Source organism: Plectrocnemia conspersa, unplaced genomic scaffold (assembly GCF_051122295.1).
Source record: "Plectrocnemia conspersa isolate PC_06_02 unplaced genomic scaffold, ASM5112229v1 ptg000004l, whole genome shotgun sequence".
Taxonomy (NCBI): domain Eukaryota; kingdom Metazoa; phylum Arthropoda; class Insecta; order Trichoptera; family Polycentropodidae; genus Plectrocnemia; species Plectrocnemia conspersa.
In genome coordinates, this window is record NW_028277168.1 from 12714706 (window position 1) to 12736536 (window position 21831).

General features: G+C 26.2%; 1 protein-coding gene across 1 annotated transcript; it reads right to left on the reverse strand.

Annotated features, from left to right (window-relative positions):
* Positions 1-5689: 5689 nt before the first annotated feature.
* Positions 5690-21570, reverse strand: LOC148235955 (uncharacterized). Its single transcript, XM_088184530.1, has 7 exons — positions 21409-21570; positions 15137-15282; positions 13071-13158; positions 12917-13002; positions 9007-9114; positions 6340-6399; positions 5690-6239 (listed from the first exon to the last, which is right to left on the reverse strand). The coding sequence occupies exons 2-7, from the start codon at positions 15254-15256 to the stop codon at positions 6153-6155; spliced, it is 549 nt and encodes a 182-aa protein (XP_088040656.1). The 5' UTR covers positions 15257-15282; positions 21409-21570; the 3' UTR covers positions 5690-6152.
* Positions 21571-21831: the final 261 nt, after the last annotated feature.

Consider the following 21831-nt stretch of genomic DNA (forward strand, 5'->3'; position numbering starts at 1 on the left):
AGCTTATATATTAAATTACAAAAGCAAAGCACTGATAATTTGTATTGAAACTATTATTTTATCATCCATTAACAAATTTAACTTGTATTGAATATCAGAAAATTATTACCTATTTACTTGTATACTTTTGACCTTCCACTGTGTAATAAACATACGCAATGAGGTAAAAGTTTTGATTTAGTTAATGTTTTGGTATGTATAGAAAGTTATTTAGTAATTAATAAGACGTAGGAGATATTCATGCCTATATGCGAAATGCTACGATATTAATTGCTTATTGAGGTGGGATGTTTATGAAAATATTTTTCCTAATTCATTTTTTTCCTTAAAAAAAATAAAGGTTTTACTATTTTTGAGTTCCTACGAAAAAGTTTATTTTCCAACCATTTGATACTTGTTCACTGTGGGGTGGATTGGTGCGTGACCTGCATACTTACATAGGCACTACCCTAACTACATGTCTGCCAACACCTCTAATCCGACATGGCTCAAACTTATATATTATACATTCACACGGACAGGCATACAAATCCACCAAATGTAAAACAAACCCTAAGTTTATATATGTATTATATACGATTTAATCGACGTTGACTTTTAAATGTATTAATTTTCCTAAAAGGGATTTTGTATCAAATCCCTAATCACAAGTGAAAGCTTTTATATACAATTTTATCACGATGGGTTTACATAATACATCATAATAATAGATAATATTAAAATCAATATAGTTTTTATTATTTCTGTTACCTAATATTGAGTAATCGTATTTTTTTTAATATATATGATCTTATACCTATAAAAATCAATACTGAAAAATATGTGTAATATAATTTTTAAACAATATGTTTTAATAAATAATTTTAGTTCTCTTCTTAAGCATATCTTATGTATGTATAATATAATACATATTCAATATAATTTATAACCACAAGCGTTACTTTTATTCTTTGATCAATTTCTTTTGAAGGTAGAAAAGCGATTTTTTAACTTGCTTCTTTATAAAACATATATTGAGTTAAACGTTTTATTTCATATAAATACGTTTGAACAATATATGGATTAGAGCCGTTACGGTGAAACTTTTTAACTTTCACAGTAAAAAATATATATTCTTGTGATTCCATGGCAACTTGACAGATTTCTCCTTTTTGCACAAATATAAATTCTCGATTCGCACCCGCGAGAGATTTGAATAAATCCATTAGGATAATCCATCACGCTTGCCTCTAAAACTTTCCACAACTTGTTGCCGACAGCTGTTTCAGATTATATCCTATGGTGGTGTTTGAAGACGACAACATTACCTACAACTTTGTCCTTTATATATATATATATATATATAAATATATATTTCTTTTTATTTCCTGCAACTAAATCCTTTTCTATTTTCTAACCGTCTAATTCATAAGACTTTTTGATAAGCAAAGTATCGAATAGCATTAGACGTTGTAAATACCTAGATAGTATTTGTATTAGTATGTGTACCAAATATTTTACGCCATCGTTATGAATATGAGCGTAACGTGTTAGTTGATCCTTGACTGATGTCATGAAAGCTTCTCACCTATTTGTTACAGTGTCACATAATATTGCATTTTCAGAAGGAAATTAGATTAATGCGAACTTTATCTTGCATTTATAAATGTATGAGTCTGGAAGTTTAATTTTAAATTAAACGTTGCTTATGAGTACAATAATAAAAAATGTATTTGTATATCCCATAATCGTCACGTTAAAAATAGTTGCACAATACCTGTTGAAAGAGCTTTAAAACCAATGGATTTATATCTAGCGAATTTGGTAAGAATCGTAGTTATTTTATTTGAGACCAGATAATTTATTTTTCAGGACCTGATTTTATCCTAGACTACATTCTGAAAAATCTGGTCTTTTAATTTTTAATTTTAAGATCCATCCGTTTTCCAGAATTGTGAAAATTTTCTAAGGTAACTCTGATTCAAAAGCTCAGAGGAATAAGTGTAGTTAACAATTCTTTGGTTCTTGAGCAGCTCCAAATGTGAGAGCCGGAGATATTGAATATCTTTCTAAATCTAAACATGTACAATTAAAAAAAATATAATTTTAATAACGATATATAAGATGGTTATATAGTAATATATAATATCAGCTAAGAAGATACGTTTTTTTATAAATTAAAATTATTATATTTACATAGTATATGTTTATTCAATTGTACTGTGATTTAATTAATTTTAATATATGTTTATAAATAATTTTCTTTAAATCTTCTTAAGCTTTTGCTCCGTTGTTTACTTATTTATTATTTCAAATGTAATTTATATATAGAATTAATTATCTAGATTGTTATTTTTAATTACTGCATATTAATGAAATACGTTAAATTGCAAATTAATGCAATGTATTTCATTATTATATAGGTAAAATTATTTTAAATTTTCCGCATTTCAGGTTCAAAAGAACCGACGATGTTTAGAATATATATTAATTCTTTACAAGTTAAAAAATCGTCAGAAATATGCATACCTACACAGTACTGTAAATTCTATTCAACGAATTGGTGAAACTCAAACAAAAAAACTCTCTTATGACAACATAAGGATTACGATAATACTTTTAAGAATTGTATTTATGGATATTTTTAAATTGTATAATATAATCTCGAATGCGTATTTAAGTAAAAAATATTAAAAGATAATATTAAAAAATATATTTCCTATGTAATATTGAAATATACAGCATTAATTTAATTAATTATTAAAAATAAGAGTGTAAATATATAATTTTTATCTATACGTGATTTAATTTTCCTAAATTTATAAATAAATAAACAACAAAGCAAACTTAAGATATCCTAAGAAAAATAATGTATAAAGATATATTACATTATAAAAATAAAATTAAATCATAGTACAATTAAATAAATAACTAAATATATATAATAATTATAATAAAATTAATTCATAATTAAATACGTATTAAATTAATTTATAAAAAAACGTATTAAAAAACATAAAATACAAAATATCTCATATAGCTGATAGTATATATTACTATATAACCATATTATTTATCGTAATTATAATTATAATTTTTAGTTCTACATTATTAACTATGTAAATTGTTAATAACATGAAAAAGAATCATGTTTTACAAGTAACCATAATTTTTTTTGAAGATAATGTAATACTAACATTATAAATATGTTTTATATTCCTCACCATTTTCAATCTTAATAGCTACATTAAACATAAATATATTTTCGTCAAAAATTGTTAATAATGGAAATACCTTTATTAAACTATAAAATTTGCCCAAATGAGAAAAAACTAAAACAAAAAAGTATAGTTTGGCTTTATATTTTAAGAACAGGAGCTCATAAATTTCTAAAAAAATAAAAAACTGTCCTTAAATTTTCCCATTCGACGAACTTACCAATCAGTGAACTGGACTCCGAGGCGGACTACAAGACATCTGCAGAGACACCTAGACGATCAATCACATTCGAGCCCGCAAAGAACCATCCTGATGACATCATTTCTCCGACAGCTTTTCCACCACCGCTCGGAGAAAAGCAATACTCTTTTATAACTGTTTTTTAAAATATGCTATATTAAATAAATCGTTACCAGCTTTCCGGCGTCTATTTCTGGCTGCGAAGTCATATACCCCTTAAGGCGGAAAATCTTCAATATTTAAAAAAAAAATTCATTTCGTAAATTATTATCCTAACTTTTATATTTTCCTTAACAAAATAATTTTGAATTAAATACTTACATTAAGCGTAAAATGAGGGTTGCAATACAAAACTATAATACCTTAATATAGCCTTATATAAAATCCCATAGAGTCGCTTGTTTTTATTATTTATTGCGGTCAAGATGTATATGTTTTATTGTTATGAGCATTTTAACATAGTTTTGTAGCAGCATATTTATATTTTTATATTGAAATATATGATACATATGTATATAGCGTAACAGAATAATTTATTTTTTGTCGGTGTTTAATAAGGTCGAGGATCAGTGGTTTTATATTAATATATTTTTGTCTTGGTTAGTTTTACTAATTTTAAATGTAGAATATTGTTTAAATAATCAATTTTTTATTTGAGTTAATGATTCATACCTTAAAAACTGATTAGAAATTATATTTAATTAAATCGCCTTCTGTTTTGATTACCGAAACGTTTCATCGGTCTCGTTTTATCGTTTACGTTTTTGTAACTCAAACGAAAATAATCTAATTAAGAAACCCAGTGAAAATAAACGTCTTTCTTAATTATATTCTTAGTCTTCATTTATTATTTTAAAAAGGCAAAAATAATAAATTAAAATATTATTCAAATATAAAATGAAATTAAAAATATTACTTTTATTATTCTCTTTGGATATCTGCTCTTTCTATCACAGCAAAGAAAATATGTTTCAATAAAATTTAATAGATTACCATATCTCGCTCCCGATAAGCATTAATCTGCAACTCATATTAATAATAATTAAAATACATAAAATTTTACAAAAATATTTTATTTTGTTATAATATATAATACAATATCTTGTTTTGAAAAACGTATTATTTATTGGTAATATACAATACATAAATTATAGCTGATTTTATTATATTAAAAATAATAGTATTAACACTTAATAATAAAATATATAAGTACATGATACATAGATACAATGCATGAAAAATGCGATTACTTTCACCCGTTACATCACAATGCGCTCGAGAAGATTTCAGACACGATTATCTTAAATGTTATAAACTCTTGGAAATTTCATCTAGCTTACAAGATTCACGAGATGTTGAACATTATGTTATGTACGTTATATAAAAATCAGTTCAGTATTACATATTTAAATATACGCAAAAAACATTAATTTAACAATAAAGCAAAAGATCTACAGCGTTATAATATGTTACATGCTATAAATAAATTATTAATACTTGAATATGTCCATACATTATTACTTTTATGGCAAAAATATAATGCTCATTGGATATGTTTAGAAATATATATACATTTAATTTTGCATATATATACATTTAATTCATATTTTACAATTTTAAATAATATTTTTTTTTCAAATTTCTTGCTAAAAATTAAAATTAAATAATTTTGGATATATATATATATATTTGGAAGGAAAAATAATAATAGTTATGTAGTATACGTTTTTAATAAATATATTGTAGGAGCAATAAGAAATATATAAATTTATATATTTTAAAATCTTATAAAATATGTAAATATAATAGATATGAGAATTTATGTTATATTATATATATACTAATATAAAGTCATTGTCAACGTATAGTTCCCATTTGATTGAGTTATTGTCGTAATTTAAGAAAAGTATTCACGAATAAGATTTTTTCAAATAGTTAAGGGTAAGAAATCATTAAATTATATCAGTTTTAAAATTACTTAAAAAACATATATATTATTTTGATATTATACAAAACAACTGTTTTTACATTAGCATATTTATTAATAAAATATATTTTAAATATGTTAAATATCGAAATTAAATAGGTGTAATGTTTTTTGTGTAAATGTGAAATACTGTTTTTTTTTAATAATTACATCAATACAACAGCTACAATAACCTGATATGATATAAAATTTTCCCCAAAGTGTTACTGAAAATAATTTTCTATATGTGAAAATAATTGTTTATTTAAAATATATATTGTTTGCTCAAAATATAAACTTTTAATTAAATGTTAAAAATGTTTCTGATAAAAAAATCATTTCACGTTATAAATGAAAATTTGTGTCGCCAAAAAAACTTTATGGTATCCGCAAATTTTATGTACTTTTAACTGTACATTGTGAGTACATATCAATGATCTGTATTATTCAATATTTAAACATAATTTAGATTATTTTTTAACATTAAATTTTTCTCAGTGAGTTTATTCGTGTTAGCTATTTGATGATAATATTTACACCCTAAACAGGCCATAACAAAATATTCTTGAAAATAAATTACGTATCTTTTTCCAATTATTAAATTTAAATTTGATTATACACATTTTAAAAAATGTATATACACATATCACACCGATTCTGGAAAACTGGCATCCGAATGACTATCATAACCCACTAAAAGTGATTCATCCTCAGCTGGCGGACCGTCAGAAGTTTCTACCGGCAAGTATCATAGTTCGATCGCTTCCGGACCTCTCCACGACATTCCGGACTTCAACAAGTGGTAGAACCTCATAACTCCCCATATCGCCAGCGTCTGCAACATAATGTAATTTAGCCATCCCAAACAGGGAACTGTAAACAGTTTGTTTGAATAACGTAATAATAAAGCTCCTTCGTGAATGGTAGGTACTCACGTTCATGAAAGCTCTCGATATGAAAAACGAAACCTCCGCCTTGCACAGCGAATCGAATTGCTTGTAAGTAAAATAAAATGGCGTTGTTATAATGATGTTTTATGTTTTAAAATGTATTAATGTAAGATAATAGGTAACGCAAGCTTTATCTTCAGCGATATTAAATATAAATAAATTATAATTTTATAAAAATAAAAATAATAAATTGAAAATATTTTTATATTTTAAAAAGTATTTCGAAATATGCAAATACAAAAACAAATACCCATTTAAAAGTTCATATTTAAAATTTAAAAGAAACATTAACCATTCATTCTCTGCTATTCAGTTAACCGATTACTGTTATATTCAAGATATCTTTAATGATATTTTTATGTCAATTAAAACTTTTAAAATATTAGTTAATGAACGAATGTTTAATTTATTTCATAGAAATATTCCTAAAACTTTTAAGAATAACAGAGTAAAAAGTTACTTTTAGAATTTACCCATAGAGACATGTGTAGAACGTAAAAATTATTACGTTGCAATTACACTGAATTATTATAAAAATAAAAATAAATGGCATGCAACGCGTGATCTTCCACACTCTCACCACTAAATTATTTTAAACATTTTTTTTTAAACGTATAGGATATTATCTATGTGCTGAATTAGCTTATTATTAGATTTTTTAAGTTACAATATTTACAATTAGCTCGGTTTTATTTAATAATCAGTAAGATATGACAAAATCTACGTTAACCTAATCTGTGATGAACGATCCTAATTATAATTATTTAATAATATTTAATTTAAATCTCCCAGAAATAATACAAATTAAAATAACACAAATTTTTGTTTACGTGTAGAAAAAATTTGCAGTTTTTCTATCCAAAATATTTTTTCCGAAATATTAATAATATTCCAAGGAAAATTACGTAATATGGAACTTTCTGACACTGAAAGGCATATGCTATTTTATATGCGGAAGGCTATTTGCATAGATAATCTAAAATTTAGGTTCTAAATCACTTTTTAAAGAAAAAATGTTCGCAACGCATTGAATATAAAATTTTTTCGAGCATGTGATAATATATCGACAATCGTTTAAATAACTCAGGAATTATTTAGTTAGATCATCTGAGCAACCACGGACCGACAATTTTTTTACTAATAACCCATGATAAATTTTCTGGAAAGCTTTTTAAAAATCAGTATATATTACGTATACTCGTATTTTGTCACTGATAAGGTAAAACAGGAGGTTAGTAACAGTGGACCGAGTGGGAAAAACATTATTTATAGTTCTTCATAAACAAATTTTCTTCCACTTTATATATAGACAGACTGATTTTTGTGCATTTTTAAAGCATTTTCAATTCAATTGTAAAAAAAACGTTTTGGGAATCAAAGAAAAATACGAATAAATGAACAGAAAGATTCAATTCTCAATCTTACAAAATTGAATCAGAAAAATGTCCAGTAAATTAAATTTTTATGAAAAAATATTTTTCTTTAACTCGAAGTTATTTTTTAATGCGTGCGATTCAACAGGAAATTATTTTAAGAGATATGTGCATTTAAATAAATACTTTGTTCCATAAAGTAAATTGTTTGTGCATTTATGTGAAGTAAATTTTCGGATATTTTCTTCGGAAAAAGATTTGTTGTATAGAGTTATTCATAAGGTGTTCATTGTTCTGACCAATGCTCGCTTCGCTCTCAAACAATTTTATTTATGGAACAATTTCTTTTTATATTGCATATTTAAATTGTTTTCTTTGATTGTCTGACTTAGGAATACTATAAATATTAAAAAAATTCATGAGGCAATATAAATTAAAAGCTTAGTTAAAATTAAGCTGAAATTTGTATGCCAGTTAAAAGTATAAAATATTAAAATTCCAATTTTTGAGCCAGAAAATTATTTTCTATCGAGGAAAATTAAAATGTTAATAATTTATTAAATTATAGAAAGTTAAGCTCATAAATTAAATGACTTAGAAGTATATTTTCCGTTAGTTTTTGTTTCGAACCCAGAAATTGACTAATTTCTTTTTTATTTAAAGGTTTTATATATTTTTTAAAATATTTATAGAACGTGAAACAAAATTCGTTATTATAAATACAGGCTAATACGTCTCGAAAGTTGTTCATAATTGTTGGTCGAGAAATGTCTAAACTTTAAGAACACTGCCTAAAATATGATATAGCAATAACCTAATAAATATAATCGATACCATTTTCATATTATTGAAACTATAATAAAACATTGAAAAATAGTGTTTATATTTTCTTATTACAGCAAAAGTTCATGCAAAAAAATATAAAAAAGATTTCCCTTGATATTGAATTTACAAAAAAATAGCAGGTGTCCATATATTTGCTTTGCTCTGTATAATTTGCATTTTTATATATAAAAAAGAAATACTTAACATATTTTTCCATAAAATAAGCGTAAGGCATTTTATATTTTTAAACGTGTTTTGAGAGTCGGTACATTTCATTATAAATCATTATGCGTATTGAATGAAAGCATAAGCTCGTTTTTCATCATTTTAAAGCATTGTTCCTATAAACTCGCGCTTCATCCATTATTCAAGAACAACGAAAAAACGTATCTATAAAAAGACACGACGGTAAACTCAGCAAATATAAAACGAAAACATGTAAAAAATCACTTACCTTATTCACATGATCCCGGAGGACATTCGAATACACCATAGCCATTGATTCTAAAGCCATGAACGTAATACAACCTATAATCCACGGCACAACCAATGCCGAATTTTCCTGTGAAATTAAAAAATATATATTAGATGTATTTAGGCAGTTAACTTTTTTATCCCCTTATTTTTTAAGAAAAATAGTATACGATATAACAATTGTTATTAAAAACATTTTGCGTACACGAGACAAATATACGATTATTCACATGAATAAATAAAAACAAATATTTCAATTGAATTTTTATGGCTTTCATTTTATGAAATTGGTTAATCGCATCTTAATATTTTTAACTATCATATTAAACTTACTAAAGGTCTTTATTAAAAGATTAAATCATCTTTTTGTGCGATAGTTCATCGCAAATATTTATTTGTTCCTTTCGGGGGCTCCGCGAGGGTCCAGCCTATGCTCTCTGCCCTTCACATTATTTAATAATGACTTGAAAACGGCAATTACAAATTCATATTTTCTATTATATGCAGATGATTTGAAACTGTTTAAATGCATTCAATACGTTGAGTACTCCTTAAAAGTTTGCTGAGTTATTTAAATTTTCTATAAAGATGGGATTTCGTCAACCATCTGCCCTTTAGTTTGTCGACCCCGTTCGCCATCAGATTATTCCTATGATCTCAGTGGAAACATTTTGACTAGAGAAACTTCCACTAAAGATCTCAGAATCACTTTTGAGAGCAAGTTGAGTCTGCAATAAATATTCCTAGATGCTCAGTTTTGTTATGAGGAACGCATTTCACTTTGAAGATCCGTCAGTTATTATTCTATGACACTAGTTCGCAGTATTTTTGAATTATGATTATTAATTTGAGATCCGTGAATAAACAGAGATTCCTCTCAATCGGAAAAGTTCAAAAAATGTTATTGTGAATTTTTTAGGTTTCATTTGTAATGGTATTTTTTATTAATTAATATAAATGTTATTAAGTATTGCATTGATTTAGAGATGAACTTTCAGTTTTACATTACAATTATTATTAGTTAAATGTAAAATTTTCAGTATAAAAAATCTCAAGCTTCAGAAAAAAGTTTATGTATTAAAATTTACGACTTTGTACAAATGGTTAATGTAAAAATGTACTAAAAATATTTTATTATCGAAGTTATCTATAATTAGTACGACTATCATAAAAATAGAGTGTAGTATGATCATTATTAAATGTTTGCCATTTATGTTTTTTGATCAAATCTTAAGCAAATAAGATACTTACGAATCTGCGAAAATTGAGATACGTGCTTTATTTCCACTACACATAATGAATGTTTGCCTTAGAAATCTTAACTTTATATTATAGATCATTGTAATTGTCTACATTTATTACTTCCAACGAACAATGCTAAAGACGTTGAAGGGCAAGGGCCATGCTATTAGCATCTAACGACCCGTTCGAATAAAATATCTATATTGTGTACTAAAATACGCTTAAGTGAAATATTAGGTAAGAAATTGGTTACTTTGTGAAATTACAACAGTTCATGGTAAACTTCTTAGCTGCAAATCAAAAGTTGAGTGAAAACTGAGAAATTAACGGTTCGAGACGCGATATTATGAGGCAGTGAGTCGTTTTGTTGTGGTTTTCTAATTTATATAGTTTTAAAAGGAGGCGAGTTTTGCGGTGCCGAAAGTCGTAAATTTAGATTAGGAAGATATATAGTTAGGGGTAAACTTGAATTTAGTACCGCCCCAAAGAAAAACTTTTCCTTATTTCAACTCTCAAAGAGAATACAGCGACAACACATTGGTTTTCTTCGATTCCTCGTCACGTACAGGTTCGGATTTTGCTCGAACTGTTACATTGATATATATTATATGAATGTGTGTCTATAAACTAGAGTTGTAATATAATGTGTGTATTTTTTTGAAGCATGTGCTACTGACGTTGAACGTAATGCCTTGATAACATATTGTGTGCAAATGGAATTGATAACGAAACTGAATCTTTGATTACACTATTACATATATAGATAAATATATATTAAAAAAATATTATTTTATTTTTACAGCGAGTTATATTGTTATACGATATTTTATTTTTTTGTTATTTTATTACAAATTTTATTTGATATTCTTTTTTAAAGTGCATTATATCTTAAAATATTCAAGTAAGTTTCTAAAACCCTTTCTATTTGTGCGATGTTAAAAAAAGTGCACCATAAATAAATAATTATCTTTTGATGATGTTAAAGGACATCTTTGTCGAAATATCGAGAAACTTCAAAGAACATAAACACGAGGATAAAACACGTAAATATAAGAAAAATGTAATATATATATGGATTTTTAGATTTTCGCGAGTATAATTATTTTTTAAATCTCGAAAAAAAAAAAAAATATATATATCTATATATATTACATTTTTCTTGTATATATGTATATATTATTTTTTTGTGTGTGTAGTTCTAATAATATTAAGTAACTTATAAAAAAGTTGTGTAATAAATACTACCAATGTATTAATACCATTCAATAGAAAATAAATTCTTTCTCTCTTAGCTTTAACTTGTCAAATTGGTAAACCTATCACAAATTTCCGTCTATATTGTCTCCGGAAATCGAAAATTAAATGTCTAACTTGGGTTTAAGATTGAATTCTAACTCGTACGTCTAAATCAACTTGCCATATAATCGAAGTTACATTGGCATTACACAATAAAGGATGTTTCTAAACTACTCAGCTATTTTTTTTAATAATTAGTTTTATTTTTGAATTTATATATACTTATTTAATAAAAAAAATATAAGTTAAATTAAAAGCGATTTCAACATTTTTTATTATTTTTCGTTTAATTTATAATGTCTTTAAAAACTATATAATATAAAAAAACACTCGTGTATACATGTTAGTCACAAAAAAATAAAATGCTAATCAATGCATTATTAACTTCAAAAGGTAATAGAAAAAAATAATGACAGCTAGTTTTATATTATATATATAAATATAATCAATATGGGTAGAAAAAATGTTGGACTGTATTATGAATTCTATTGCTATATGTATGTATACTATTTTTTTATTTATATATTTATTTTATATACATGTCTTCTTACTAATAAACCACTTATACTTTACTGTCAATACTGAACAAAAATAAATTGTTTTAATGATTTATTAAGATGAGCTTTTGAAACTTTAATTACCTATATTTATAAAAATATTTGTAAATAACTGGTAGGTGCTATATACATGTATATGTTACGTATTGTAATATCAGTGAATATATGTATGCACATATATTGTATTGAAGACAGATTTAATTAATACATACAATACATAACAATTACTGATGTATTTTATTTAACAATTAACTTTATTATAATTGGTTTGTCGTAATTATATCGAATAATATAACTGCATAATTTAACCTCAACATTAAATTTTAAAATACAAATTACTTCATCTAAATTGATTATGGATTATAATCTGAGTGACATATTTTTAACTCAAAAAAATATATAACTTAAATTATTTATATATTCTCGCAAAATATTTATTAAGCAATGATTATATGTATCATACATAAAATATAGGAGTATATTATACGTACATATATTATCTTTTTTTTTAATTTATCGAGTTTAATAATTCTTCTTTAAAACTTCTTTGTTAAATACAAAATTCCAGAAACATACATACTTCTTAGAATTTAAATTCTAGAATTAATTATTCATGCAATTAGTAGAATCGTTCCGAGTCTCTAAAGGACTTGTCGAATCGGAAACAATAACTCTCCACTCACAAGTTTGTCGATTAAGGAAAATACATACATATATATATTTACACCCTATATTTTGTAGCAGTGTGTAATACTAGTATATTAAAAAATAATTATTTATGATTATATAACTCACCTTGTATACAGCGTAGAATAATAAAGCACTAAGGGCGACCATGAATATTTGCGTACTTATAATGGCCAAATATGAGATTTGCACGCCTACAAAATAATTATTTGATTAATATTTCATACACTAGTAATAAGGTCATAACACATAAAATATTTACCGTAATATACGTCTTCAAGATCGCCATATTTCTTTGTGTTTACATCTAGTCTCCAAATGTACAAAACAACCACAAGAATGGATATGTGCTAAAAAAATACAAATCAATAGTTTTAGACAATTTATATTGTACATCAATTATTAATCAAATTTATAAAAATTAGCTCGGTCATTAACTTCAATTTCTAGAGGTTAACAGAAGAGATGCTTCCGTAATACGTTTCCAATTAATTGCTACGAAAATTTCTCCATTTGCTTCGTTCAAGAAAATTGAATTGGCGAAATTGTATTATATATAAAGCAGAATGTCTTTTCGCAAGGACATGTGATATCCTGGGGTTGTTTTAATTGAATTTTGCTATCGCCAAGCAAACACAATTATAATAACGCAAATTAACAATGTCAAATTTAATATTACGCAAGAAGATAATATTTAAACGAAGGAAAAGTAAAAGGCATTCTATTCTACGTTTATATTCGCCTGAAACACTATTTTAAATTATTTTCACTGTCAAATTCCCATTATCTTTTCAGACGGTTTTCTTTTAATTTGCGCTATTATTAATTCTTATAGAGATCAAAGGATTGAGTTATACATTCTTTCTATTTAAATGGGCGTTTCTTTGTGTTAATGGTGCGTTAACAATTAAACGTAAAATGGACGTGACTGCAATAAAAAGTTATTTTTTAATAATAAATATTTTAGAACATAATTAAGTACAATGCTTACAAAAATATATAAAAAATTAAATTATTTAATATTTTTAAATAATATTTATATAATTTATTAAAAAAAAAACTAATAAATTGTTTAGTAAATATCATAATTGTAAAATTATTTGTTATAATATATTGTAGTAATATCTTATTTCGCAAATGTGTAGAATATAATTTAATTTTTTCTTAGAAGGAATTTGGTAAAGTGGCAAAAGAGAAAGAAAATTATTCATAGAAAGAACAGTCATCTTGCGCCAGAAAAATTTTGTACATTACACTTTCAATTTTGTAACATTAAGATTAATTCGTATTTTCCGAATTGCTTTTTTCAAAGAAAAAGATACAAATTTATAATTACATAAAAATATTTACAGTGTTTTTATATTATTAAATATAGCTTGGGGCAATACAACGCTAGGATAAAAAAAAACATTTTCAGAAGGGTGGTGAATTAATATTGTATATTATATTTAGGTATTAATATTTGATAAAACAACTATTAGTACAAGAAATTTGATTTCGGCTAAATTCGTTGAAACACTTTTTGTCATACATAAATTTTGAATTGATAAACGAATCAGGATATTGTACAAAACTAAAAAAAATTAAACGTCATTTACAAAATATATTTTTTTATAAATATATGCATCAGGAGTGTTATTAATATATTTTAAGAGTTTATTCATTAAAAAAATACATAGTTAAAGCTATGGTCCATATTTTATTTACAAAAATCACTAGTTTCATGAGTAATTAACAAAAAAATCAATATAAGAAAAAATAGTTTTATTTTTGAGATTTAAGGATTTATTTAAGATGAACAGTTTATGTAAGTAAAATCAATAAGAATGAAAGTAATAAAAAATTCACAATTTTTAAAATTGTTTCACAATATTGCTTGCCTTATTTTCTCCTGATTAGATGACAGTTTGTAGATAGTTTATTTTTTTTATTAGTTAATTAAATTATATCAAAATCTGTTTGTCAGTGTCAAATAAAATTACACAGTAAATAATATTAAATAAAATATTTTGAGTGAGTTAACTTAAATATCAGTTTTATTTTCTAGTTAAAAATATAGAATCATAGTTATTTTTAACGATAATTTTGCATATTTATAAATATTTAAAAATATATTAAAACCCTAGCACAATTAAATCAAATTCATACAAACAACTAAACTTAATTATTAACGGTAAACCTTACGAGCAAAATGTTTAATCTCCGCCCAAAGGCACGCATGTCGAGCGTTTTAGGACTCTTTTAAACATTTCGTCGTTGTTTCGCACACATTCTTATCGTGCATTATGTATTGTCGTTTTAAATTTTTAAATTCAATTACGTTCTCACCAGTGTATAGAACGCGCTGAAGTAGGCGGCGTGCTTGGCATGTAGGCGGTCTTGGCAAGGGCGGCAAAGCGGCCTCTCCTCCTCTTCTCCACTGGGCGGATAAAATGTGGCCGACTTCATGGTGTACCTTCATCGTTACATAACACCTGAAGCACACAAGCGATCAGAAGCGCATTAAACTTCACATAAAGACCTCTGGGGCCGGTTAGAAAGTCGTAGGCGGACAATTGACCTCGTTGAAGTCTGCGCGAAACGATCAAAGGCAATAAAAGCTATTTCAGGATTTCGAGGGATTTTTATTATTAGTCTATATGAAGTTACCGATAAGCGATGCTAATGTGGTGTATTTATATACAAAAAAAGGTGTCGGATTAATATAAAATACCATCTATTTATTTCTGAATATTCCTCATAATATATATAGCTCATATATTTTAATATAAATATGAATTCTACAATGCATCTCCATCATTACATAACACCCAAGGTATTCGCAAGCGATCAGGATCGCGTTAAACTTATATTCCCCAGAGACCATTAAAAGCTTCCAAGAACGCCATTTGTCCTCTTATAACCCAATTTGAACGGTCAGAAGTCAATAAAAGATTTTCCGTATTCCCCGAAGCGATTTTCATCTCGGTGCCATATTGCCGGACAATGAAATTCTTCAAATTTCACTACTAAAATCTGACTCTAGGTTCTCATAACCGTAATGTTGCAAAACATTGTTGCGGTACAGTGGTCGTCAAATTTAATGCGATGCATAGGGGAGGTGGGTGGAGTAGCACAGTTTCTCATTTACAATGAGATGTCGGATGACGCGCTCACATCAATCTCGTAGAGGGTTTGTAGGATTTATACCAAGGGAGCTGTCATCGTTTGATATAGAACCACAAACTTGTGTTCTGCTGCACAGGATAGTTATTAAACAATCAGCATGAAAAAATTAATAAATATATAAACCACATCCTTATTTTATTTATACGAATATAATTCTTAGTATGCCTTAACTTTTCACAAGATAAGAAAAACATGTATATATTAAATGTAGTAAGCTAAATCGACTATAGGCATCTTTGAATTATTTTAATCGGTTACTGAAAAAAATTCAGACATATTTATGTTAAAAATAATATTTTCGTGGAACAGTTAAATAATATAAATCGTGAGTCTAATAACTTTTTCCACCTATTCCCCTAAAATATTTTTAAGACTGATATTACATCTCGAGTATAAAATGCAAACATCAAAAATGATATTGTTTTATATTTGTCAGGAAAATATCAAAATGTGGACTTTTAAAGTAATTCTAATACTGTCTTTGGAGTTCAGTGGATTTTTATAAATTATACCTAAGTTCGTTAGAGTAGATAAGTAGATAAAATAATGTGACTTGTTTATGACTTTCTCGTGCACACAAATAGATGACACGCGCATAAAAATTGAGTGATCTTTTTTTAAAATAGATAAAATATTTTTTTTTAATGCAGCAAATAATACTTACAACCATGTAGGTTTAAGTACGTTAAAAATGGTAAGAAATACAGTTAAATATTATGTAGCAAAATACAATGATTTATTGTGTAGAAGAGCAAAATAAAAATGGAATACCGAAAAATATAAACAAGAAGACAGATCTATATTTAAAACGGAAAATTTTATTTTCAATACAAACTACTATTCTACATAGTTATAAACATATTGCAGTTTACTTGGACACAATCAATTATGTTGATTACAATTCCAAATAATTAAGACATTTTTACTAAACGAGATAGTATATTAATTACTTAATATAAAATAATATAATGGATTTGGAAAATAATGAGAACTAGAAAAAGGATTTTATACAAAAATACTATTTTATTGAAAAAATCGAGCAGCTAACGACGATATTTTTTTCTAAAACAATAAGTCGTGATACATTTTGCCGCTTACCGTGAAATTTAAAGTGTTTTCTCACATGAAAAAAATATTTCAGTCAATAGACGATCTATAGGATATTTTAACAACGCAGCGAGAAATCAGACTTGAATTGAATGTATTTTTTACTTGTCCACGTAGCGATATATTTTTCTCATATATTTATTACAAGAGATATTTTTGTGTTTATACACATGCGCAACGAAATATATTACATTTTTTTTAACATATAAATAATCATATTTTTTTAATTTCAAGTCTTATTTCAAGTTTACTACACAAAACATTTTTTTGCTTGTCTGAAAAGCAATATTTACAGCGGTTTGCAAAATAAATTAAAATTTATACAAATTCTCTATTTTACTTATCAATGATATAAATAGCATAACATCTACAATGGGAATCATATGTTAAAGGTTATTAATTAAATATTCAAATTTAATATATGACGTTGCTGAAAATAAAAGATCAAAAGTTTCTTGAAAAATAAAGCATTATTTAACAAAGAATACTGATTCGTTCTCTTAATATAATTTATATTTTCAATCGTAGATTATTTCATCTTGAAAATGACCGTAAATCTTAAAGCAATAAGTATTAGAATATATTTATAGCTATGCTGCATAATATAAAAGCTTTTATTGTAAAGTGCATTGCCTGAATGTTTTAGGTGTTTTACTATCGTACAGCGAATCACAAGTACTTGCTTACCCTTGGTCAAGTTATCTTCCAGTGCCATTGGCAATAAAGTTCTAAATGGCTAATGTATGACGAGAATGCTGATGAGTGTTACTTTATACTTAGTTGGATGAGAGGTTTTGCGATGGTGTGCAGAGAGAACAATGCGCATTAATCAAACAAAGTTTTATTTTTGTGTTATGTTCGCGATACTGGTTGGGACAAAATATGTACACTCAATGAATTTTATTATTCTGCTATTAAATATACAATATAATATTTCTAATGGTTTTAATTTTTTTTATATTATATATATTTTTTATATCTAGTTTATTAACACTAAAGTATGTGGGTAATCTTAGCAGAAGTATTGAGGAATTTCAAAGACAATGGAATCCAGTGGCGGATTAAAATTTTCGGAATGTAATTATATCGGAAAAATAATGGATTTTTAAGATCGTATTCAGCACATGAAAATTTGTTGAAAACATATGTTGAAATGAGCGTGAAATTGTTATGTAGGGATATTAATTATAGTGGAGTTTTAACGTTAATGCAAAAATAACTTCATTACAAATGCAAACCGCCTAGTTGTATAAATTCACTACATAAATATTTTTACAAATATATATAGAAAAATATATTTTATCATATTTTTTTAGGAGGCCTCGCGAGGCCCTCTAAAATTTCTAAAGCCTCAAGCGCGCGCTTATTTCATTGTATGGGAGACATTCTAATGGCACAAAGATAAGACAAAATCTGTAAAATAAATACCTTTACACAAGAAGAGATCCACTCGAAGCGCAAATGTGCAAGAATATTTTTATTTATTGTATTTATATGCTAGCAAAATATTTTTTTAATATATATATATATATATATATAGAATATTCTAAATATATAATTAACCTGAAAATACCAATACGATCAATCAGTGTTTAATATCTAAAAGACCCGCGTTTTAACCTCATATGAATGAGTTTATCAATTTCTATCGTGCGAGATCGGAATTGGTTTTATAATTTCGATTAATCATCGCAGATTAAATTATTTTAGATTTCCTAATATCTCGGATATATGTATATCGTAATGAATAATTAAAATAAATCATATTGACAATATATTGATTGTAAGCACTGGCTTCAGTCTGATATCTCACTGCTTACTTAGTTCTCCTTAATTGTATAATATTTACCCCGTTGTAATGCTTTGGTCTAACGCCAAAAGATTTACAATAAGTAAATTAAAAAAACAATAGCTGGATTTTTAAAGGTAGTAGAAGTAGAAAATATATATATATAATCTACAACAGCTTATTGAGAAATTTCGTAAAGGCAATGTTTATACAGATATGCTTAATAGATAATAAAAACCTTTGACACTGTTAAGAAATGTTGCATGTGGACCCTTTATAAAATAGGTGTGCTGCTGATCACATTTCTGAGGACATATGATGACCTCTTTTTTATAATGAAGAAAGTCCTAGAAGTGGAATAATAATTAATAACCACAAAATAACGTATGATTTCATTAGCAAATCAATCGTTATTTTGTGGTTATTAATTATTATTCCCCTTCTAGGACTTTCTTCATTATAAAAAAGAGGTCATCATATGTCCTCAGAAATGTGATAAGCAGCACACATATTTTATTAAGGGTCTATATGCAACATTTCTTAACAAAGTCAAAGGTTAACATTGCATAAAACCGTTAGTAAATATCATATATAAAAAAGTGATGAATCTTACAATTACTAAGAATAAATCAAGTCAAAATTTTATTTATTTTGCTTCTTCAATCAGCAATAATAGTGAATATATATTAAAAGACGATTACAAATGCCAAAGAGTCAGTGACCATATTAACAGTAATAAATAAGAATCTCACGGAGCACTAAGAAGCAAATCGTTCAGCATCATAAGCGTTTTTTTTATGTAAAAATATATTACTTTATTGTCGAGATCAAGAATTATTTTTTAAGAATTTATTGACAAAAATGCCGAATCGAAAATTTGTATTTCTCCAGAAATTTGCTAATTTCTAAATAATTTTCATAAAGCCTTTTCTTCATAAAAATAAATGCATTTGAATACTGCTGCATAAAAAGAGTAGGTCCGTGCTAAATGCTTAAAAATTTGCATGCTTTCTTGAAAGCTTTTAATTAAGATCGGAATTATTAAAAGGGAAAAAAATGATTTACGATATACTCAGCTACTCAAATTGGCCTTATTTGCTTTGGTAATCATTGAATTACATTAATAGTCATATTAAAAATCTATGAGAGAATCGGTAGATGTAAAAATTACGCCATAAAATGCGCCTGTCAGCAAACTTAAATCTCGTTTTTAAAATAATATAAAGAGTTTTGAATTATAAAAAAAAATTAACCACATAGAATTCTCGAGAAAATCAAGAAGTGAGAATGAGAATTCTTATTTTTCAAGAATAAAAGCAGCGAAAAACCAAAATGCCTACCTTAGACATTAAGAGCTGAAAATCAGAAAAAAATATTTTTAAATGTAATGTTGGCGGCATTTGCTTCCCAAGAAAAGGAAGAGGAAGATCACCGATGAGATGAAATAACCATTTCACTAAATACTTCTCTTTGGGGATTTCTAGTTAACCGATTCCTAGAAGTTCTAGTAAACCGACTGACTCTCATAGATACTATATTTCCATTAAATATATATATTAATAAAATGCTGTTGCGTATTTAATATGCTATATTAATAACCGTTCCATTTTTAGTTGAGTAGATAATGAGCAAGAGCTTAATAGCGGTTTTTAAAACATACATTTTTGGAACAAAATTAAATATTTAGATTATTAATAATTAAAAAATCCTAAAATATTTTATATGAGATATGTGGCAAATAAAAAAATAGTATTAAACAGTGAAGAAAAAAAAATATATGTAAAGTTTAAGGTTATAATATATTATTTGCCTCTTTACAAAACATATAAAGAATATTTTTATTATGAGCAATTGCCACAAATGTCAGTGAGTTTTTTCCTAAAGATTTACGCTTATTCATATTTTTTACATATATAAAATTGCGATGTTATTGCAGCTGACCTGCAATACGATTATTAACATCTTAATAATATTTAATATTTTATATAAACGCATTGAATTCATAACATAAAAATATTATACTTAATAAACAAATTTAATACAATACTCCAATATCTCTTTAAAGTGAAATAGCCTACCACTTGTAACATGCGGCGGAATAATAATATATATATAAACATATATAAAATTATATTTAATTTCATAACATTTAAATATTACTGTATATTAATTAAAGTAAAAAAAATAATTGTCATAAACGGATACACAATTAAATAATATTTATGGTGAGATTTTTTTTAAATATTAGAGATATACATACAAAATAATATACACTCATATGTTTTCATGTCGTATTCATTTGTTTTAAATTAAAGACAAACATGTACGTACATAAAATATTAACACATATTCTTGCTAGATATTGGTATAATACTATTATTTTTTAATATTTTAGTTAACGTGTTATAAACACAAATTATTGACAAACTAAAAAATCATTTTTTGTACAAAAAATGCAATTATGTAATAATATTTTTTATAATTTTACATTACATATTCTAAATGATAATCAAGTACATATATTATTGTTATTTACCTTGTTTAGAAACCTGTCTTTCATCAAAGCACATTTACGACATCACAATTTCACTTGGGTAAAAAAAATCGACGTCGGTGTTTTATTTTCGTGTGGTACGTTTCATATATTTTATTAATAATTTACGTTATCGCGGCGTTCGAACGAGATAAAGGCACGTAACCTTACCATGAGGCGCAGTACATAACTGAGGGCCGAAAGAGTGTAGACTCACCGTCGGGCAAATCATTGGGCCCCTTCGCGTAGACATGCGCCTTTCCGACACATTGCCTTCAAAAGGCTCGCATCAAATAAACATTTATCTGTATGTTTACGGGAAGGGAAAAGCGCGCCAAATTCACGCGTCTTTCTCATAAACAAACAGAACTTATTTGCATAGATCAGGGGTCCATAAACTACGGCCCGCGGGCCAGATCCGGTCCG

What these genes read in the sequence shown, in the direction of transcription:
- LOC148235955 (XM_088184530.1), bottom strand. Translation starts at nt 15,256, where the DNA reads ATGAAGTCGGCCACATTTTATCCGCCCAGTGGAGAAGAGGAGGAGAGG. An exon ending in TCAGCGCGTTCTATACACTG is followed by an intron (nt 13,159 to 15,136) that starts GTGAGAACGTAA and finishes GTATTTTTTTAG; the next exon opens with CACATATCCATTCTTGTGGT. An exon ending in TATCGAGAGCTTTCATGAAC is followed by an intron (nt 6,240 to 6,339) that starts GTGAGTACCTAC and finishes ATTATGTTGCAG; the next exon opens with ACGCTGGCGATATGGGGAGT.